The sequence below is a fragment of the Myotis lucifugus genome, unplaced genomic scaffold (assembly GCF_000147115.1).
Source record: "Myotis lucifugus unplaced genomic scaffold, Myoluc2.0 scaffold_861, whole genome shotgun sequence".
Classification (NCBI taxonomy): domain Eukaryota; kingdom Metazoa; phylum Chordata; class Mammalia; order Chiroptera; family Vespertilionidae; genus Myotis; species Myotis lucifugus.
In genome coordinates this window covers 57,585-80,644 of record NW_005871909.1, presented here as the reverse complement: position 1 = coordinate 80,644, position 23,060 = coordinate 57,585, and the positions used below count along the sequence as shown (strand labels likewise).

At 42.8% G+C, this 23,060-nt stretch overlaps 1 protein-coding gene across 4 annotated transcripts in view; it reads left to right on the top strand.

Annotated features, from left to right (window-relative positions):
• ILKAP (ILK associated serine/threonine phosphatase) overlaps positions 1 to 23,060 on the top strand; it is a 31,069-nt gene that overhangs the window by 4,475 nt on the left and 3,534 nt on the right. Inside the window, exons 2-10 of one of the 4 annotated variants that reach the window (XM_014448560.2) lie at positions 6,119 to 6,184; positions 6,282 to 6,328; positions 6,632 to 6,688; positions 10,920 to 11,039; positions 12,392 to 12,518; positions 14,124 to 14,230; positions 15,056 to 15,149; positions 15,453 to 15,540; positions 16,887 to 17,008. In XM_014448560.2, coding sequence (XP_014304046.1) covers positions 6,319 to 6,328; positions 6,632 to 6,688; positions 10,920 to 11,039; positions 12,392 to 12,518; positions 14,124 to 14,230; positions 15,056 to 15,149; positions 15,453 to 15,540; positions 16,887 to 17,008 — 725 coding nt within the window. In that variant the 5' untranslated portion in view covers positions 6,119 to 6,184; positions 6,282 to 6,318. Of the gene's footprint in view, positions 1 to 6,118; positions 6,208 to 6,281; positions 6,329 to 6,631; positions 6,689 to 10,919; positions 11,040 to 12,391; positions 12,519 to 14,123; positions 14,231 to 15,055; positions 15,150 to 15,452; positions 15,541 to 16,886; positions 17,009 to 23,060 lie in introns of all 4 variants that reach the window. The other 3 variants (XM_006106596.3, XM_023747402.1, XM_014448561.2) reach the window with 3 other exon arrangements.

Below are 23,060 nucleotides of genomic sequence, written 5' to 3'. Positions count from 1 at the left end.
GACATGCACAGTTCAAACCTAAGTTGTGTGTATAGTTTACCAAAAGAGGAAGTATGTTTGTTGATATCAGACAGAAATAACTTCTCAGGTATATCATAGTTCTAGAAGTGCTGTTTTTTGATGTCTTTATTTTTTTGACTTGATGTCTTTTAAATTGACTGCTTTCCTGGGCTGGTGTTCTCAGCTGTTGAGCATTGACCCAGGAACCAAGAGATCACCAGTTTGATCCTGATTAGGGCATATGCCTGGGTTTCGGGTTTGTGGATTTGATCCTTGGTAGGGGGCGTGCAGGAGGCAGCCGATTGATGATGTTTCTATATCCCTCTCCCTTTATCTCTCTCTAAAAATCAATAACAACATTTAAAAATATTGACAGCTTATGTTTGATATTTCAAACAAGTTAAAGGTGTCCTGGTTTAAAGTTACTTTGGCAATAACTCAGTTTTAGTGTTATAGAGTAGTTCTTTCACTTATTACACCAGTACACTTTGCCAGCTGTCAAGGACTAAATACATATTTGCTTGGCAGGCCATTTTCAAAATATTTCTTTTAAAATTGGACATCTATATATAAAATAAATGTTAAGATATTAGGAATAACTTAGACTAATTGTAAGACTTCAGGGTTAAGCAAGAAAAAACTCGTCATAAAAATTAAAATGGATTTAACTATGTAAAGATAAAAATTTCTGCAGGACAAAATACCACGACAATGCATATTACTGAAGTTCACTATCTCTAATAAGTGAATGGCTCATACAAATAGGAAAAAAGCAGATACCCATTAGAAAAATCATCAAAGGCTATATCCTGATAGGTCATGGAAGAAGAAATGGGAGTAGCCCACAAACAGAAACCAGTCCCGTGCTCAGCTTCCTGAGTCATGGAGGAAAGGAGCAGATCACTGATGTACCATGTTTTTCACTCATCAGTTTTAAAAATTGGCAGCATAGTGGTGAGGATATCAAGGAATGGACATTTTCGTGAAGTATGTTGGGAGTGGAAGTTACCACAATATTTTTTGGAACAGCTTTTGGCACCTGTTAAATTTAAACTACTCAGACCTTAAACATTCTAGCAGATGAAGTATCTATGTCTAAGGTTATTTATTGTGGCATTGTTTGTCATATAAAAAAAACCAAAACAGAATCAGCTTGCATGCCTGTCAGTAAGGGAATTTGACAAGTGATGGGCACTACTTCCCCTATAGAATAGTATGAAGCTATTGGAAAGAATGACTGACCCAGGTGTGCTGGCCTGGACCATGCCCTGATGGCTTACGTGAACAAAGCAACATAGAATATTTTGTACAGAATACTTCTACCTTTTAAAAATTAAAATGCACATACACAAGTGTGGGTGCTGGGTGTTAAAATGCCCTTGAGTTGGCTCCGACTTCTGGTGACCCTGTGAATGAGTGATGTCCAGGATGTCCTTTGCTCAACATACTCAAGTACATGAGCATAAAGGAAAATGGAACTTATACACTCAACTGTTACTGTGGTCCAGGAGTGTGGTGGAGAGGTGGGGCCTTTTTCTAATACCTTGTGTTTGGAAAATATGTTTTGCATTTGTAGTTGAAGAGAAAATTCAGGCATAAAAAACTGGTTAGGCCCTAACTGGTTTGGCTCAGTGGATAAGAGCGTCGGCCTGCGGACTCAAGGGTCCCAGGTTCGATTCCGGTCAAGGTCATGTACCTTGGTTGCGGGCACATCCCCATTGGGGCGTGTGCAGGAGGCAGCTGATTGATGTCTCTCATCGATGTTTCTAACTCTCTATCCCTTTCCCTTCCTCTCTGTAAAAAATCAATAAAAATATATATTTTTAAAAACTGGTTAGGCAAACTAATCTTTTTATTGTACAATAGGGGCCCAGTGCACAAATTCGTGCACATTGAAAGGAACTGTGGGCCACAAGGCTGCAGTAGGCACAGGGGCGGGTCTTGGCCCATCCTCCGTGCCCCGCCCGGCCCCTCCTGCCATGGCTCCTGGTCCCCTGTCTGCTGGCAGCCCCGCTCCCGCTGCTCCCACACACTGACGCTCCCACACACTGACACTCCCACACACTGACGGCACTGGTCCCACTCGCACCTGCTGACAGCACAGAGCAATTGGGGCCGGCACCAGCAGCGGGCACGAGCGGGGCCAGCGCTGTCAGCGGGTGCAAGCCACGGCTGCTGCCCTGATTGCCCCTCAAGAACGGGAAGGTGGAGAAGCCTTCAGGGGCGATCAGGGCCAGTAGCTGCTGCTCGCACCCGATGATGGTGCCGAGTGATCGGGACCGGCAGTGGGTATGAGTGGGGCCGGCAGCAGGTGCGAGCACCAGGCAGGACTGTGGCGCAGGAGCAGAGAATTTTCAGTAACCACCAAAGGCTCACCCCAATGACAGTGACCAGTAGTCCCCCACCTTGGTCTGGCGCCCCCACTCACCTGCTCCACCATCCCACTGTGGCCAACACCCGCCATGTTCCACACATGCCCGCTTGTGTTCAGCGCACAGCATAGCGACCGATTGTTCCGGTTGTTTCACCGTTCCGTTTATTTGCATATTAGCCTTTTATTATATGGGATTATTATATAGGATAGCAACCTTTAGCATCTAAGATGTACGGATTGATTGATTGATTGATTGATTTATAGAATCCAGATGCAAGGTATTACTAAGTTTGATCCTTTTATTTATGCAGAAGATATTCCAGTGATCTTTCAGAGCCTTGGGATTATTTTTATGGGATTGTTGTAAGGTTAAATGAGATGGTCCTTTAACTTGCAGTAGTTCCTGGAACAGTGCATATGTGTAGAGATAATGTAGCACCTTACTGAGTGCATGGATTGGGAAAACGGGGGTGCCTGGCTTTGAGTCCTTACTCATCACTGGCTCTTTTGGGCAGGTATTTATCTTTAAGTGCCTCAGTCTCACCATCAGTAGGTAACAATAGTATCTAAGAGTATTACAGGAATTAAATGTATTAAAATATGGAGAGCACTACAACAGTTGCCTGGAAGGCAGTAAATGTTAATTATCATTTTTATAAGTTATTCTCAGTGTGGCCAACAAAAATGTGAGGTAATCTCATGTTTTTAATGGAAATATCACTCCGTATTCCAGAGTGAGAAAGATGGGGAAAGGAGAGGCTCATTCCATTCAGCAGTAGGAGATAGGCCGTCTTTGGGGTGATGCCCAGTTTGGGACACTATCTTAGTCCAGCGATTTCAACCCTTTTCATGTAATGGCACACATAAACTTATTACCAAAATTCTGCGGCATGCCAAAATGTTTTTTTGCCAATCTGAACCAAAAATAGGTATAATTTTGATTCATTCACATCAGACAACTATTGTGTTGACTGTCATTTTTTTATTTGACAATCTAAGGAAAAAGAGATCAGTGCCTCTGACTAGTAGTCAGGTATTGCATGTTTTAAAAATTCTTGCAGCACACATATTGAAAACTGTTGTAACCGAAGAAGAGGGGTCAGGCTAATTCTCAAGCTGGAAACTCTTGTGAGGAATTAATTCTTGCAAGACTGAAAATGTGTTACCTGGGTAAAAGAGGACTTCCTGCACTGGACACAGACAGTGAAACGACCTGATTTAGCTGAGAAGTTTAATTCAGAGCTTAATATGTGACCTGACACAGGTGGAAGGCTTGGCTGTTCTTCAGGTTGGCCTTCTCCTGTATTCCTCGTGAGTAAGCAGTTACGCTGAATGCCTTTTAATGGCCTTCTAATGCTGCTTTTGAATTCTTCCCAGAGTCTTTATGTTGCTTGTGAGAAAAATGAAAGTATTTGCAACTACTTAATATGTTAAGGGTAATACTGAGGAATTAGGATATACTTTAATTAGTAGTTATTTTCTTTTTTTGGGATAGAGAGTTAGAAACATCAATGAGAGAGAGACATCGATCAGCTGCCTCCTGCACACTCCCTACTGAGGATGTGCCCGCAACCAAGGTACATGCCCTTGACCGGAATTGAACCTGGGACCCTTGAGTCCGCAGGCTGATGCTCTATCCATTGAGCCAAACCGGCCAGGGCTTAGTAGTTATTTTCCATTTGAGTTAGATGTATAAAGCAGAAGAGTTTTTTGTTTTTTAATTTTTTAAAAATATATTTTGTTGATTTTTTCCAGGGAGGAAGGGAGAGGGATAGAGAGTTAGAAACATTGATGAGAGAGAAACATCAATTAGCTGCCTCCTGCATGCTCCTTACTGGGGATGTGCCCGCAACCAAGGTACATGCCCTTGACCGGAATCGAACCTAGGACCTTTGAGTCCGCAGGCCGATGCTCTATCCACTGAGCCAAACCAGTTAGGGCAGAAGAGTTATTTTTTATTAAATCAGGAATTTATCAGGTATTTAAGGTATTTCTGACCTAAAGACTCCTGAAGAAATTTCCTTCCTTGGAGTTTGTAAATTTTAATTAAAGTTTTTGTTTTTAAAAGAATAGAATTGGTACCCAGTTCATATCTATATAGAAGCAAAAAGACAGTATGGATGCTTTGGATATTCAGTGAGCACATTTCTGTCCTTGAACTCCAAGGAATAGGAGATGGGACAGAGCCTGTCTTGAGACAGTATGTGGAACTTCATGGGATGTGCGCACCTTCATTTTGAGCCCTGTGGGTGCCAATTCATGTATTTAATAGCATAAATAGAGATTTGGTGGGGAAGCTGGAGAAGAAGGAATTGTAATTAAATTTTGTGTGGAAAGGGAAAATTGAGTATAAAACATTAAAGACAAGTACTCTGTTGTGTTATCATTCAGATTTTTAAATTTAAAAATGTGCCTGGCTCTCTCCTGCGTTTATCTTGGAGTTTCTGAAATTCCTTATCTTTTCCATGGATTTGTATTGAATTGGATACTGGGCTGGAGGCACCAAGTTAAGGTATGGGGTTCCCTCAGCCTCTTATTTCTGTGCTTTGAGATTTTACTTTGTGGTTAATTCAGAATGTTATTGAAATGGGAATTTTTAAGATCTATAGATCTTTGGAGAATCCCTCTATCGCCGAATTTATATCTTTTTTGGGGGAATGGGGTGGTTGGTAATCCTCGCCTGAAGATATTTTTCCATTGATTTTTAGAGAGAGGAAAAGAGAGAGAAACACACTGATTGGTTGCCTCCTGCACGAGCCCTGACCAGGGCCCAGGCAGGGGAGGAGCCTGCAACCAAGGTACGTTCCCTTGACCATAATCGAACCTGGGACCCTTCGGACCGCAGGCTGGCACTTTATTCACTGAGACAAATCTACTAGGCACTGAATTTATACCTTGAGGCATACATTATTTTCTTACTCTAAAATCAGTTTTTGTCTTCCCAGGATTCATTTAAAAATTTTTATTTTTAAATGTTGATTACTGGCCCAACTGGTGTGGCTCAGTGGTTGAGCATCGACCTATGAACTAGGACAGTGATGGCGAACCTTTTGAATTTGGCATGTCAGCATTTTGAAAAACCCTAACTTAACTCTGGTGCCATGTCACATATAGAAATTTTTTGATATTTGCAACCATAGTAAAACAAAGATTTATATTTTTGATATTTATTTTATATGATTAAATGCCATTTAACAAAGAAAAATCAACCCAAAAAATGAGTTCGCACGTCACCTCTGACACGTGTGTCATAGGTTCACCATCACTGAACTAGGAAGTCATGGTTCAATTCCCAGTCAGGGCACATGCCCGGGTTGCTGGCCTGACCCCCCAGGAGGAGGCATGCAGGAGGCACCTGATCTGTGATTCTCTTTCATCATTGCTGTTTCTGTCTCTCTCCCTCTTCCCTTCCTCTCTGAAATCAATAAAAATGTTTTGTTTTGTTTTTAATGGTTGCTTTCAGTAATGAAATTATGGTATCAAGAAGAATGTTTTTCTCAAAATACCCATTGGCCCTTACAATGCCTGTTGGGTCATTTTTATTGCTTTTTTGTTGTTGATTGTAACTGTTGGAAACAAGTGTCCATATTAAATAGCAGTGAAGAAAATATTTTAAAAATAAATTTTTTCCCACGGGAGGAGAAAATTTGACCTTAACAGCAAACGTATGTCAAAGTCTCCCCCTTTGAAAAGCCATCCTGGCTGATGCCCAAGCGCAGTCTAAGCAGGTGTTCCGTGTCCTAGGGAAAGAAGCTCAGAAAGGATCTCTGCTCTTTGACGACCTCCCTCCGGCCAGCAGTACTGACTCAGGTACAGTCTTCAGGCTCTCCCAGGTGTGTGTCAACGTGTCATCCTGGGATTGTAGTTGTCTCAATCTTTTTCCCTTTCCCCCATTTTCAACACACAGATGTTTTAGGTGTTGGACTGTCTTAAGTTTTGAATCCATGGCATCAGGTAAGGCAGAAAAATCCACTAGTTGCTAGCTCTGAGAAACTGCGTGAAATGTTGAGCAGTTTTCTCTGGTTCATTTGAGTATATTATAGCTGAAATATGATGTAACTCTGTAAGGCAGGTTTTTGTTTCCTTTCAATGATAGGACTTTAAAAGACATTATTTACCGCAGTGTGAATTGCCACTGGATTGACACAGTTTTGAGTTTATGTCAGTGACCTGCATAGGCGTCCTGGTGGGATGGATTCTGACACTTATGCCTTACCCAGATTTTGTGGGCTCAATGAATGTCCTGCTGTGTTTCAGGACCAGGCGGACCTTTGCTTTTTGATGACCTCCCACCAGCCAGCAGTGGCGAGTCAGGTAAGTAGTAGGGAAAAATCCAATGTGCTAGTGGAAATAATACTTATTTTACTCTTTTGTGAAATTTATTTATAGCTCTTAAGGTTTAGGATGACATTAAATTATACTATAGCATAGATTTATTAAACGCAAGTAGGCATCATCAGATGGAAGGAAAAAGATTAGGTAGATATAACGTCATTTTTTGGTGATTTTTTTTTTTTCTTCCTTGGGGTTCAGCCTCTTACAGCTGACTAAGAATTAAGAGTTTAGTAATTTACTTTCCACTTCGTTATTAATGTTTTTTAATTAAAAAAATCTCTGTCATTCTGGTTTGCCTTATGTTCCTGACCCAAATGTATCCAGCGGAAGTATCTGAATATATGAAATAGAGTTAAAATATTTAGTGTCACCGGCCGGCTTGGCTCAGTGGTTGAGCGTCAACCTATGAACCAGGAGGTCACGGTTGGATTCCCAGTAAGGTAACATGCCCTGGTTGCAGTCTCAATCCCCAGTGTGGGGCGTGCAAGAGGCAATCAGTGATTCTCTCTCATCATTGATGTTTCTATCTCTCCCTCTTCCTTCCTCTCTGAAATGTGTGTGTGTGTGTGTGTGTGTGTGTGTGTGTGTGTGTGTTTAGTGTCCCTGAACCTATAAATACTGATACGTAGGTCTTCTCTTTTCTGCCACTTATACTAAAAAGAATTTTGATTTAAGAAAATGAGGTCTGGCCCACGGGCATGACTCAGTGGTTGAGCTTTGACCTATGAACCAGGAGGTCACGGTTCAATTCCTGGTCAGGGCACATGATGGGTTGTGGGCTCGACCCCCATTGTGGGGTGTGCAAGAGGCTGCCGATCAGTGATTCTCATCATTGAAGTTTCTCTCTCTCCCTCTCCCTTTCTTGCTGAAGTCAATAAAAGTATATTTTTTAAAAGAAGAAGAAGAAAAAAATGAGGTCTGAATGACATTGGTTTAGTGTTTGGTACAGACCCTGTGCAGGAATTGTCTTGAAATTCAAGACCTAAGTTAGTTATTTTCCAGTCAATTCATATGTTTTTGAGATTCTGTTTATTGATTTAATTTTATTTTCGTCAAGCCTATTAACATTGGCTCTACCTGTTCTGTAAATGTTTAACTTCTTTTCCTGTTCCAATTTAGGAGGTAAGAATAGAGTGGATTCCTCTAGGACAGCGGTTCTCAACATGTGGGTCGCGACCCCTTTGGCAGTTGAACCACCCTTTCAAAGGGGTTGCCTAAGACCGTCGGAAAACACATATATAATTACATATTGTTTTTGTGATTAATCACTGTGCTTTAATTATGTTCAATTTGTAACAATGAAAATACATCCTGCATATCAGATATTTACATTACGATTCATAACAGTAGCAAAATTACAGTTATGAAGTAGCAACGAAAATGATTTTATGGTTGGGGGTCACCACAACATGAAGAACTGTATTAAAGGGTCGCGGTATTACGAAGGTTGAGAACCACTGCTGTAGGACCTAGAGCAGTGATGGCGAACCTATGACACGACACGCATGTCAGAGGTGACACGCAAACTCATTTTTTTGGTTGATTTTTCTTTGTTAAATGGCATTTAATCATATAAAATAAATATCAAAAATATAAATCTTTGTTTTACTATGGTTGCAAATACCAAAAAATTTCTATATGTGACACGGCACCAGAGTTAAGTTAGGGTTTTTCAAAATGCTGACATGCCGAGCTCAAAAGGTTCGCCATAACTGACTGACCTAGAGAGTCTAGGTTATCATAATGAGGAATCTATTACTCTGTCTCACTGAGAACTGACATGGAATTCCCCTGGGGAAGGGAAGGTATAGTGGCCTGGGAACAGTTGGGGATGCAGTTTTTTTCAAATGCAATTGTCTTCTGGTAAGAAGATCTTGTCTGTTGTCAAATAGAACACTTGCTTTTCAAATCTCTCTTGTTTTTTTTGTTTGTTGTTGGGTTTTTGTTTGTTTGTTTGTTTGTAGAAAAGCAAATAAGAATTTATTAACTGCAGCAAAAACATACTTTAGGGCAGTGAAACAAAGAAGGGCCTAGAACAGTGGTTCTCAACCTTCTGGCCCTTTAAATACAGTTCCTTATGTTGTGACCCAACCATAAAATTATTTTCGTTGCTACTTCATAACTGTAATGTTGCTACTGTTATGAATCGTAATGTAAATATCTGATATGCAGGATGGTCTTATGCGACCCCTGTGAAAGGGTCGTTCAACTGCCAAAGGGGTCGCGACCCACAGGTTGAGAACCACTGGCCTAGAAGAAGCAACAGGAGAGCCTGGGCTAGGCTGCTTTGGCTCACTGGAAAGTCAGGGGAAAGGGGGGGGGGAGGGAGACTTGGAGACATTCAGGGGGTTAGCCTGGGACCACATGCTGGGGGGCGCGGTGGAGGAGAGAAAGGGAATGGCATAAGTGTGCTCCCTGGAGGCCAAGTGCACTTCTTTTTTGTATTATTAATTCATTACCATAAAGTCGTTGGAATTAGTCTAGAAAATATGGATTAAATTATTATAGTTTCTGTATTTAGAAAAAGTATTACAGTCATCTTACATACCTATACTAAAAAATTATAGCATACTCATACAATTTAGCCTAATAAAGATCTTCCCAATAAAGATCGTGATTTTAGTTATAATGAATGTTGTGTGCAAGCAGGGCTCCTAACAGATTTAATAAAACTAAGGAAGATTCAGCATAGTTGTGGCTTAGTTGTCCATAGGGCAAAAGACAGTAAATTGTTAACAACTTAGAAGATTTCAACATTACTCTTAACAAGATTGAGGTATTTTAGATATAGAATCCAATCTTGCATCCAGTATTTTGGATTTTTTTTTTTAATATATATTTTTATTTCAGAAAGGAAAGGACAGGGAGAGAGATATAGGCACATCAGCGATGAGAGAATCATTGATTGATCGGCTACCTCCTGCATACCCCACACTGGGGATTGATCCCACAACCTGGGCATGTGCCCTGACTGGGAATTGAACCATGACCTCCTGGTTCATAGGTTGACACTCAACCACTAAGCCACACTGGCGGGCTATTTTGGATTTCTTGAAAAGATAGTCTTCTCAAGCAGGCAAGAAACATTTACAAAAATTGACTACATTCTAGGACATAAATTAAAATCCCAACGAAGATAGACCGCATTCTCTGATTTCAGTGTGATTCTTTTAGAAGTCAAAAACAAAGCTTTAAAATGTTCTGTTTTCCAATTTAAAAGCAAGGAAGGTTCTTTTACATACACATTGGGAAAAGGGAACACAAACAGTAAGTGACAGGAGGTTAATGAAGAGACCATTGGGAGATTCTGTTGGAAACATCCAGGAAATTTTGTTAATTTGCCATATTATATGGGGTGGGGTATGTGTGCTGTGTTATACTGTTGTATGAAAGAAGAGTCAATTACTTGCAAAAGGACAGATTATAAAATGCAGACATCTTCCTTTTTCCTCATTACTCAGAAATGCCTGGCAAAGAGTAGTTGATAAATAGTTGCATGCTTTTATAGCTAAATGCAAAGAATACTTAGGGCCATTTATCATGACAGCAGCTACCATTTGTTGGATACTTGATCGACGAAGCACTGTGATAAATGCTTTACATAACTTGTCCATCAGTTTTCAAACAACCCTCTGAGTTTACCATATTCTTCCCAAGAAAGCTAAGTAACTTGCCTTAAGAGCAACCCTCTTGTGAGTGGCAGAACCAGAATTTGAAGTTAGACCTTTCTAAACACCCACCACCACGCTCGCGCCTTGCAGGTGCTCTTAGCTTTGGCTTTGAACACAGATTCATCCCTCTGTCACCAGGAATAGCTTCAGCAGCTGTTCTTAAAGCCTGACTTTTATCTCATTTTAAGCCTTTTTTGGTACTTGTTTTTTTTTTTAAACTTGTTTAGTATGTGTCACTGCAGATTTTGGAAACTTCCCTAATTGTAAATAAGGGCCTGTGGATATACAACACCATGCATGTGCTACAGCCCGAGTACAGATGTCTCTTTTTACCACTGAGAAGCCTCTCTTGCAGATCCTGTCATGGTTGGTGTGGTCTCCCACTGTGGGTGCCCAGGCACACTGGCCTGGCCCTTGGATTCAGAGCTATGACTGCTGAACATGACACTTTATCTTTGAGGGCTGGGATGGAGCCTGATCTGCAGGGGTCTTTTTGTAAGTCTACAGCTGTTTCTGTCTGGCTTTTACTTTATTTTCAGGTTCTCTTGACACCTCCATATCCCAGATGGTAAAGAATGAAGGGAAAGGAGCAAAGAGAAAACCCTCTGAAGAAGAGGAGAATGGCAGTGAAGAGCTTGTGGAAAAGAAAGTTTGTAAAGGTTTTCAGACAGTTTGAAAACAAATGTATTAGACTTCATAATTTAAAACAACCCAGAGCTCAGCTTTTTGATGATACTGCTTCCTCTCTGTGTCTGTATTTAAGAATTGGGTAGGGCTCCCTTTTTGCAGACAGACTTCTGAAGTTTACTCCTGCCTTCTCTCTCTCTACTTTCCATGGACATCTCTGCCTCTGACCCTACCTTGGGTCAGGTAGTAAACCTACAGTTGTTCCTAGGCTTAAACAACACAGAGTTTTCACTTAACCCTTTCTAGTGATCAGGTAGCCTGCAGACCATCCATTTCTCTCAGATTCCCTGTCTTTGTTACAGCCTGATGATTGTGATCAGGTAGCCTGCAGACCATCCATTTCTCTCAAATTCCCTGTCTTTGTTACAGCCTGATGATTAGCCTTTTGATTCTATGGTTAACTCAGTAGGCAGCTTCCCTAGAAAGAGCCCAAGGCTGGGGAAAGCAATTGAAATTTATAGTCAGCTTTGTAATTTGTCACAGAGTAAGGGAAATGAAAAGTATCTATTAAAGATAAATAGTTGTAGATTCATTCACTGTCCCAACCCCTTTGGTTTTGTGTTTTGTTTTTTTTTACCATAAAGCACCTCAAAGCTGCAGGGTGCACTTGGAGGTATGTGAGAGGACCTACTTTGCTCTGCTGGTCTTCAGCTGAGCTTTCAGCACCCTAGCCTAAAGAGCTCTGCCCACCCACAGCTGCTCTTCAGAAAGTGCCCACTTCATTTGCATGGCCCTAGGGGTCAAAAGGTGAGCTTAAGCTAGCCAGGCTTTTCAATAGAAGGAGGTATCTGTGCCTCCCCTTTATCTTTTTCTCCCTCAATTAGAGTAAAAGCAGCTGATCTTACCAGTTGTTCAAATTCTTCACTAAGCCTCAGGCATGAAAATAACATATTTTCATATGTCCAGCAGGACCTTTGGGATAAACTCTACTTGCATTTCTCTAGAGTAGGAATTTTTCTGTCCTCATTAAATTATTGACCAGATTAGATTTACTGGAACCCCTTCTCCCCCCATTCAAATGATAGTACATTTCTTAACTCTGGTATTTTGCTTTAATGCCTTAGACGGAGTTGTCTTGTACTAACTTGCTGTCATCTGCCTGTCTCCTCTCCACTGTTTAGCCTTGCAGAGACCAGCCCTGACCATCAGTGGTCTGATTTCAGTTACAGACTTGTAGTGGGGAGATGCCTTGAGGAGAAGAGCTTGTTTGCCTGTTAAGACTGCCGAGTAAAATAGCCAGAGTTCCCTCTTGTTTGCTCTGGGACTAGGGCTTCTGGAGGGCAGGGCACAGTTTTGTATTGGCTTTTTGTTCTCTTTTCCTTAGCCTCTTCAGTGATTTTTGGTTTGAAAGGCTACGTGGCTGAGCGGAAGGGCGAGCGGGAGGAGATGCAGGATGCCCATGTCATCCTGAATGACATCACGGAGGAGTGTAGGCCCCTATCATCCCTCATGTGAGTGTCCCTGCTCTGGCAAGCCTGGTGGGCCTAAAAGTCTCTGGACCAAGCTCTGATTTCAGTTTTGGACTTTGTCCACTTTGTATTTATTAGAAAGATTGACACATAACACTTGAGCTGCTTGGTTCAACAGTGGTAGTTCTCACCGCAGTTGATTTTAGCCCCCCTCCCTTTGGTATTTTTTGTTGTCACAGTGGAAGGTTGTGCTACTGGCATCTGGTGGGGAGGCTCAGGATGCTGCTAAATCCTACAACTCCCAAGGTCGCACCACAACAAAGAATCGTGCAGCTCCAAATGTCAGTCATGCTGAAATCGAGAAACCTGATAAATGGGAAATGGCTCCACATTGGGGGCCTTCAGGGTGTGTTCCCTTCCCCACAATCTGAAGAGCTGCTTGCAGGGAGTTTTCTTGTTCTGGGACCCAGAAGCTAGAGCTGGAAACCACTGAACATAGCAGTGAAGGAGAGCTAGTGCAGCTAGTGAGGGCACAGAAAGAGAACCAGATACAGGAATGGCATCAGGAGAAGAAAAACAGGAATTACCAAACCTGCACAAACTCAATGAAGCCTTCTGGATAAGGTCTTGGGTGTGGTGGAAAAGCAACCCAAAGGTGGGATGTGGAGGTGGTCATTAACTTACATGTTTACATATAAAATAATTATATATATATCACCTAATTTCCATAATTACATAACATATACGATACATTCATTAACTGACACCAGTTGGTTGTTAACATACAGTGTGCTGGAGCCATTGGTGCTAGTGGCTTTTGTCCAGTAGATGAGGAGGTGATGGCCTATAAGGTCATCTGTGTATATATGCATGCACTCATGCTCACCAGGATCAGGAGTGTACTTTGGAGTTGCTTTTAAAGCCAGGATAGGTACTTCTAAGGAGCCCTCGGTGGGGGCAAACCCTTTGGTGGGGAACACTAACCCATACCTGGTAGATACCATGCTGCAAGATAGCAGTTTTGAGTTCTGAGTTTATTTTTCCTATGTCTCATGATGTCCCAAATGAAAAGATATTGCAAAAATGTTTGGAAAAAGCAGCTCCACAGTAAAAATGTTCTTTCTCATAAGGATTTTATTTTTTTCTTGAAACCCTTTATAAATGCCATTTATTCCATATATATGTGAGTTTTCTGGCAAAACTTGAGAGGGGGATAGGAATAAGTCTGGTGAGGTAGGCTTTAAGATTTAGATATCTGTCCAAGTTTGAGTAACAACCCTGCCCCCTGCCCTTACAGATATTTTTGATTTTTGGTCAGTAACTGTTTATCTGTGTCTTGGTGTTTAAAACCAAATCTAGTTTAAATAGAAAAAATCCTGAATTTTAGTTTCACCTTCAGTGAAAAATCAGAGTTAATAGACCTTGATTTTTAAAACATGTTTAATTTTGAAATACTATGAAATTTACTTACACATTTGTCTCAGTGTCATTACCTGTTTTCCATTCATGACAGTGTGACTGGTGTCTTACCGGTGGGACTTCCTCTGTTGTGTCAAATTTCATTGTTTGAAATAAGGTGGGAAAGCTTTAATAGAGAGGAATAATGTTTGCTGTGAGAATCTCATTGACTCTCAATCATTCTCCTAGTACCCGGGTTTCCTATTTTGCTGTTTTTGATGGACATGGAGGAATTCGAGCCTCAAAATTTGCTGCACAGAATTTACATCAGAACTTAATCAGGAAATTTCCTAAAGGTGAGATAGAAATAAATCAGTTCATGTTCATCTTGGTGTTTGCTGTTTGTGTGACTCACTGAGATGTCGTTTTGGCTTTTACAAAAATCATGACAATTAAAAGAGCGGAGCTGAGCCCAGCCAGGTGTCTCAGTGATTGAGTATCAACCCATGAATCAGGAGGTCATAGTTCGATTCCTGGTCAGGCACATGCCCAGGTTGTGGGCTCAAGCCCCAGTAGGGGCTGTGCAGGAGGCAATGATTCTCTTTCATCGTTGATATTTCTATCTCTCCTTCTCCCCTTTCTCTCTGAAATCAATAATAATATATTTAAAAATAATAAATAAGTAAAAGAGCAAATCTGTGAGGAGTGGGCTCTGAGGTGAGCTGGTGTGCCTTGTAGAGCTCCTCATGTCTGAGTGATGGGCACCTCTCCTGAAATGTCTGTGATACAAGTGTGTGTCCTGCCTTTATACTTGGGAGTCTACTACCACCAGTGCAAGTGGTACTGTCCTGTAGGTGAGGAAATAGTTTTTATTTAAAAAAAAAGTTTTTATTGATTTCAGAGAGAGGAAGGGTAGGGGAAAGATAGAAACATAATTGATGAAAGAGAATCATTGATCGGCTGCTTCCTACACACACCCTGCTGGGGATCAAGCCTGCAACCCAGGCATGTGCCTTGACCAGGAATTGAACCATGACCTCCTAGTTCATAGTTCAATGCTCAACCACTGAGCCACACCAGCCGTGCAGATTGTTCTTGGTCGTAGTTCAGAAACAGAATGACAGTGGGCGGAGGGTAACCTTTCCTCCTTAAGAGTTTTTCTTTTGTTCCTTCTGTAATAGGAGATGTAATCAGTGTGGAGAAAACTGTGAAGAGATGCCTTTTGGACACTTTTAAGCATACTGATGAAGAGTTTCTTAAACAAGCTTCAAGCCAGTAAGTGAAAACACATGAAAACCTATGAATGAAGTGTGTGTGTGTGTGTGTGTGTGTGTGTTTTCTTTTCCTGGATGCATTTCAGATCTTCTGATTCTGTTTCATACTAACACTCACTGTCTGAAAAGTACCTGGCACCAAGTAAGTTCTTGTAATTGTTAACTAAATCTGAAACAAAAAAAGCAAGCATTAAGGAAACTCTTCATTTTAAAGTTTACGCCACTTCCCATTCAACTCTGGAAATTAGTTTCGAAGTGCTAGCATGTTGGTGGTGACTGTATTTCTGATGTCTTTCCCCCCCAGGAAACCTGCCTGGAAAGATGGGTCCACTGCCACGTGTGTTCTGGCTGTAGACAACACTCTTTATATTGCCAACCTCGGAGATAGTCGGGTATGCGGCTCTGGAGCCACCCGCTTAGCTAACACCATGTTCTGTGGGGAAGAGTGGCAGCAGGCGCTTGTTGATAAGATTACAATGACGAAGGCTGGGTCGGAATGTTCTGCGGGATTGCTGCAGGGGCTCCAGTGCAGAGTGTAGATTCTGGGTGGGGAGCAACAGCTGAGCTTGGGTCACTTTGTTCCCTGGGAAGACTTACATCCTGCAGTAGACCTCTTCTGCTTTAAAACCCAAATACATTCTTTTTGTTTTCTATGTTTCCTTTTGTGTGTGTACTCTGTCAGGGTAATGCTATAGGTTGGAATTTAATTGGTGTGCAGTTACAAATATTATTTAACCTCATATCTCTGACCACAGGCCCTTGCCTCTCAAAATCATTGTTATGTTAGAATAACTCAGCTGCAGCTAGGAAAGTGCTGGGTGATGCGCCATTCATGCAAGGAGCCCAGTTCACAAGGCTAAGGGAGAAAAGCCAGTCATTTCCCACTGCTGGCAGCCTGTGGTGGGAAACAAAGCTAGAGGCTGGCCTTCTGCAAGGTGGGTTCAGCCCCCCGCCTTCAGCCAGGAGCTTTTTCAGCCAGCCTCCGTCTCGTGATCCTTTGGAGTCACACTGACAGAGTGACTCTTCCCACCCATGAGCACCATCTGCAGAACTGAAGACAGCGGCCCCCAGCCCCTGTAGCTTTTAGGGTGATTTATTTCCTGAAGAAATAAACAGTAGGGATGCTGCCGTGAACATTACAGATGACGGTCCCTGCCTAGTGGAGTTTATATTCTGGAGGTCCTCTTAGTAAGCTATCTCCGGTACGTAAGTGTTTTGACCAAGTGACTTAAAATAGCATGAGTAAAATTGGACCAAGACACAGGGAGAGGGGGGACTTTGGAGTCAAATTTGAATCCTGTGTGTGACGTTGGACATGATACCTATCCTCCAGGCCTCAGCTCCCTCCTCTGTAAAATCCAGGTTTATCCAGAAGTTACTACATGGTAAATGTGGTGCCAGGAGCACATGGAGACGCACTTGGTCAGCATGCCCTCATCTTTGCCTCGTGTAGACGTGGGAACTAGTAACTGGGCCCAAAGGGGGCTTTGGTGCTCATTAACTGCCTCCTTTCCACGTCACCCATGAGAGGACAACATCTTAGAGAGGATGAGTGCCCACTCTAGTCACCTGGCTAGTGTTACTGTGACACCACTTTGCCACTCGGGCTCTTCTTTGAACTCGTGTGTGTCGGCAGGAGGCTGACTCTGAAACTCCATGGTTGACCTTTGTCTTCAACTGGTAACTCTGGGCACTGGGCTCCTGAATTTTACTGCTGTTGTAATCTCCATCTTCCCAGGCAATCCTGTGTCGTTATAATGAGGAGAGTCAAAAACATGCAGCCTTAAGCCTCAGCAAGGAGCATAACCCAACACAGTATGAAGAACGAATGAGAATACAGAAGGCTGGAGGGAACGTCAGGTAACCAGGGACTGTGGGAACTCCAGGGAGGGAGGGAGGGAGGAATGGCCATGAGTCCTCCGAGGGGAGAACTTCCCTTGTCATGCAGTCTTTAGTGTGATGGGACTGAGGTCTGACCTGTGAAGTAGGTGAATGAAGGTTGTAGGATTTCACTATGTCCAAGTGGGAGCAAAATGTGTACAAGAAACATGCCTTCCTAAATTTGGAAAGGGAGGAAACCTGCCTCAAATTCAAGGTCACCATTTGCAACAGTTCTCTGGTCCTAGGAACTTCTATAAATACTATCATTTGTCACAACTGAATAAGTTACAGTTTAGGGGCATTGCTCAGAGAGAACATCTAAAGTATTTAGACAGGAAGTATGTGTCAGGTTGACGGTCTCTGGGTTTCCTGGGGAGCAGCTCCCCTGGCCAGGGGCCTTCTGCCCTGGTTCTGCCCACAGCACCTCCATTCATCTCTCCAAGGCTTCAGTCTTAATACACTTAACGAGGATTCACTCCTGGGACATGGCGTTATGGATTTGACCAGAAGTGTTTTCTGGTTCATTTTACAGTTTGACCATTAGTCTTACATTTTCGTTGGAGATGAGAGAGAAGTATCAGCAATATAAGGCTGCAATCACTTGTCCTTAGACAAGTTTTACTCCAGGCTGATTCTAGCCAGCAGTGCATAGAGGTCTGGAGAGGAGGCAGCACTCTTTGAGTTTGTTCAAAATTGCTGGAATGGTAGTAAGAGATAACCTTGGTCATAGTGTGGTCATCTTAGCACTGATGGGACTGTGGGCATGGTTCTAGACCTTGGGCAGTGGCACGTGCCCCATTTTCCCATTGTGGCTGCTGCAGAAGTTAATGCTCGAGAATGTGATCCCAGTGTTAATGTCAACATCATCTTTTCTGCCCTTTCTTATAACTTTAAAATTCTGCTTTGCCTGAACTCCTTGGAAAGGCTTTTGACATTGATAGTCCTATGGGTGAATGATCAGCTCTGTTGCAGGTTCTTCCTTTTTCCCAGTACCCACCTTAGGGAGCTCATTTGACAGTGTGCTCAAGGTGAACCCTGCACTTCAGAGAAGAGGGCAAGGAGGCTCAGGTGGCAGGGACCTTGCTCCTCAGCAGCAGGGCCAGGCTGTGACCCCATCTGCCGAGTCCAGGACTGGTGGGCATTTATTTCCCTCTACCCTTCCCACTTCATTAAAATTATCAAACATTTTATAAAATTAGAGTAAGCATTTCAATATCTACCACCTAGATTTAGTAATTAACATTTTGCCATATTTGCTTCGTGTATGTGTATGCTAGGCAGAACTATCTGGAAGTTAGTTGCAGATAACACTTAAGAAAATAATTCTTTAGGTTATCTGTAATTCTTTCTGTATTCATATTTCTCCAAGTTGTCCCCAAAGTGTCTTGGTTTGAAAGCAGGGTCCAGCCAGCGCTCATGCTCACCTTGGATTCACATCATTCAGTGTAGAATGGTCTCCACTCTTCCTCAGCTTGGATCATGCAGTTGTCTAGGCCAGTGGTTGTACAGGGTCACGTTCTGAGTTTGCCTGTGTTTTCATGGTATCATTTAAGTTGTTTGCATGTTTTTCCTATAAACTAGAAATTAGCTCTAAAGTCTTCTTTAGATTCAGATTAAACATTTTTAGAAAAATATTTATTGGGGGGTGGCCTATATTTGATGATCCCTCACTTTAGTGGCCATGTCAGGTCACTGTTGCTGAGTTCCCAGCACTGGACTTTGTTGGTAATGAGTCCCCACAGGGAAAGGGACAGGTTTTCCTGTGTGATCAGCAGGTGATCTGGAGAGATGTGCTTTAGCACCTTGGGAACATTCTGTTTTGCATCCATCTTTCATCTCATGGTGGTAGGTCCCTTAGTGATTCTTGTCTGAATCTATTTCATAGGGATGACAAAGATGATTTCCTGCTTCTGGAATTCCTGCCACAGGTATTAACAGGCATCCTACAAGGAGAGGCTTTCCTTCATCAGTGGGGTATGAATGAACCATACTTGCTTCCCAGAAAGCAGGGTCGATGTTCAATTCTTTCATTATCAATTTGCAAAGTAAGATGGCCCCCTGCACTTATGGAAATTAGTGGGGTTTCCCCCTTTTTTTTTTTTTATTGATTGATGTTTAGAGACAGAGGGGAGGGGGTGGGAAAGAGAGAGAAAGATTGATTTGTTAACTTAATTTAACTTATTCATTGATTGATTTTTGTATGTGCCCTGATGGGGTTGAAACTGCAACCTTGGCCTATCAGAACAGTGCTGTAACCAACTGAGCTACCCAGGGGCCTAGTGGTTTTTCTTTTCACTCCGCTTCTCTCCCTTTCTCCTCGCTCCTTGCTCTGTGAACCACCATTTGTCAGGGGGTGTGATTTCAGTGCTGATGCTAGTCATAGGGTCCTGGTGCATTTCCTGCTCACTTTACCCCCAATGTAGCCAGTGAAAGGGAGTGCCTTTGAGCTGACTCTTCCATTCATCTTTAAAACCCAGCTCTGTGTGCTGGGGACTCTTGTTTCACCTGGGATGTCACTAATTCTAAGTCTGTTCAGCACTCTTTAGATGGTGATCGTAGGCTGCTATTTGTTATTCAAACTTAACAGTACAGGGCTTTCTCTTGTGAGTCAGTAGTCATAGATCTGTCCTTTTTGCTGAAAATCTTGGTTCCTAATAACAGTACATTTATTTGCATTATCACTATTACAAAGTTTGAGTTCCTTATAGTGTAGTTCTCTTGTCCTTGAACTATTTCTCATGAAGGACATGTTTGTAAACCTAGAATAATTGCTTTCACTGTGCTTGTGTTACCACCTTGGTCATTATCATTAGTTTCAATTTGTCTTAGATTTTAGGGCTTTTCCCCCTATATTATAAGCCATTTACATAGTGAAATCGGAACCTTGTGCACTGTTGTTGGGGATGTAAAATGGTGCAATTGTGGTGGAAAACGGTATGGAGGTTCCTCTAATATTAAAAATAGAATTACCATGTGATCCAGCAATTCCACAAAATAATTGCAAGCAAGGATTTGGACGGGTGTGCACATACATGTTTATAGTAATACTAGAGGCCCAGTGCATGAATGCATGCACTGGTGGGGTCCAGTCAGCCCGCCCCGATGGGGGCCGATCAGGGGCAGGGCCAGCCAGGGTGAGGGGCTACGGTCGTTCCAGTTGTTGTGCCATTCGGTCGCTGGGCTTTTATTATATAGGATTATTGACAACAGCCAAACAGTGGAAGCAATCCTAGTTTCCATCAGTAGATGAAGCGATAAACAGATGTGGTTCATCCATATAGTGGATACTATTCAGCCTTATAAAAGAAGGAAATCATCTCATTGGCTGTAGCATGGATCAACCTTGAGTGAAATGCTGAGTGAAATGAGCCAGTCACTGAAGGACAAACACTGTATGATCCCATGAAGATGAGGTGCATAGAATGGCCAGATTCATAGAGACAGGAAGTGAAATGGGGTCTCTAAGGGAAGAGGGTGTGGTGTGAATGTTTAACAGAGGTTCAGTTTGGGAAGATTAAGAGAGTTCTGGAGCTGACAGTGGTGATGGCTGCACAATAGTGTGAACTCAGTTAATGCCACTCAACTGTACATTAAAAATAGTTAAAGGCAAATCTTATCTTGTGTATATTTTTACTATAATTTAAAAAATAACCCACATTTACATGGTTAAATAAAAAGGCTTATTTATAGATTCCGTGCCTGTCCCCCTTACTCATAGTTCTGGATTCTCTCCAATGTTTCTTCTTACAGAAAGAAGCAAATCTGTGTACAGATTCTTATTTTTCCTACTTTCTTCCACCAAAGGTAGCATACTGTGTGCAGCAGTGTGTCATACTATCTCAGTGGACTTCTCTGAGAAGGTGCAGTTTTATTTTTTTAATTTTTTAAAAAAATATATATTTTATTGATTTTTTTACAGAGAAGAAGGGAGAGGGATAGAGAGTTAGAAACATCGATGAGAGAGATCGATCAGTTGCCTCCTGCACGCCCCCCACTGGGGATGTGCCCGCAACCAAGGTACATGCCCTTGACCGGAATCGAACCCGGGACCCCTCAGTCCGCAGGCCGACGCTCTATCCACTGAGCCAAACCAGTTCGGCAACAGTTTTATTTTTATTTTACGAGGAAGGCAACTGGACAGGACAGATGAGGCAAGCTTGCATGTGTAGCATTTAGATGTAAATATGCAGTACAGCCCTAACTGGTTTGACTCAGTGGTGAGCATCCGCCCTCGGACTGAATGGTCCCTGGTTTGATTCCAGTCCAGGGTATGTATCTTGGTTGTGGGCTTGATCCCCTGTAGCGGGTGTGCAGGAGGCAGCTGATCGGTGTTTCTCTCATTGATGTTCCTAACTATCCTAACTCTCTATCCCTCTCCCTTCCTTTTTGTAAAAGAAAATCAATAAAAATATATTAAATAAACAAGTATGCAATGCATGTGTCTGGGACCAGGTCACATTCAGGTCTCTGATATCAAAAAGGCGCTATTCTGGAATCCACCTTCAGTTACTTCGTTAGCATCCATCATAGTAAGACACAGGACTTGGGCATCTGAGTCAGAAGAGGATGCAAAAGCATCGAGACCGACTGTGTCCTGCTTTTGCTGATGTGCTAGAGGAGCTGACGTTAGAGCAGTGTGCAGCTTATCCTGGCCGCCAGGGCAACCGTCTCAGTGCCTCTCTCTCATTGTGAAGGAGAAACTGGAACAGAAAGTACCAGCAAAGATCACAGAGATCAGGGCTTCTGTCTGTGTAACTAGCAGGAAAATAGTTGTCTGGCTGAGGAAGCATGAAGCTATGATTGATGGGCTGGTGGGAAAGGGATGGGAACTAACACAATTCTGAGCAAAAGTGGGGAATGCGTCAGAGAAGGTGGTACCCAGGATTCATGGGTTGAGACTTAAGAGCCCCTCACTCCTCAGCACGGTGGTCTGGGGGAACTCTGCGGGTAGTGAAGAAGCATGTAGTCCTGTTGAACTTGTCTGAGCATGAAGGTGGTGGTCCAGCCCTGTGCCCAGGTCATGACACTCGGTCTCCTTGAAACGAGCTGCATTCATGATGTGGTGGAGGGGTGTCCATACCGGGCACCTGGCCACTTGGTCACTGAAGAAGCACTTGGTTGGATTCTTATGCTTTGAGCGGCTTCCTTAATGGCCCTCTTAGGGCTGAGGGACTCCCCCAACCCTACCCTGTCCATCTTCACTTCTGCTCCTGTGTACCTCGCCCCCTGCTGTTTGCTGTAGTAATTGTATGGGGAGTACTGCTTAACTTCTTTCAGGTGCCTGGTTAAGTCTGTTGCTGATCCCTCAACTGTTCCCGCGGGGAGGGTGACTGGGCACAGTGTAGGGCCAGGACCAGGCTGAATTCTGACTCTGAGACAGTGGCCCAGGCCCAGGCGAGAACGTTCTGCCATGTGCCTCCATTCACACAGCATCTCCAGGCCCAGCTTTGGTGTTTGCCAAAAGCTCTCCTGCATCTTCTCCAGTGTGGTTTCTCCTTTGGCTGTAGACATGAGAGTCTGAGGGTCCCCAGTGGCAGCTGCCTGAGGTCACACAGTGGTAGCACCACCAGAATTGTTCTTGGGGCCTTGAGTCAAGGACTGTTGTTCCCCTGTATTTCAGCATGGTCCCACTTATGGGTCACCATCTTTGTATGCTTTACCTAAAAATAGGACGGGTAAAAGTGTAATGCTATGCAGAGTGTTACCAATTGTATGTAAGTTAATCATACCCATACCCAGTGGAAACAAAAGGTGTTGTGGAGTCTGGGAATGGTCACTTTGAGTATTTTCCAAACCTAATTAGATTGAAATGCAAAATAGTCCTCTGTTCCACCTTTTCTTAACCCTTTTCTTAATCACCTAAGGAGCTTTAAGATAAACAGAAAAACAAAGCCAAGCCCCTATTCAGTCCAGTTAAGTCCACTCTCAGCTTTGGGCAAATCAACTGGCCACTGCGACCACATAAGTGCAGCCAGAGGGGGCACTGTTCCCTCTAATGTGCAGCCTGGCTGAGGCACCAAGCGCCGCAGGA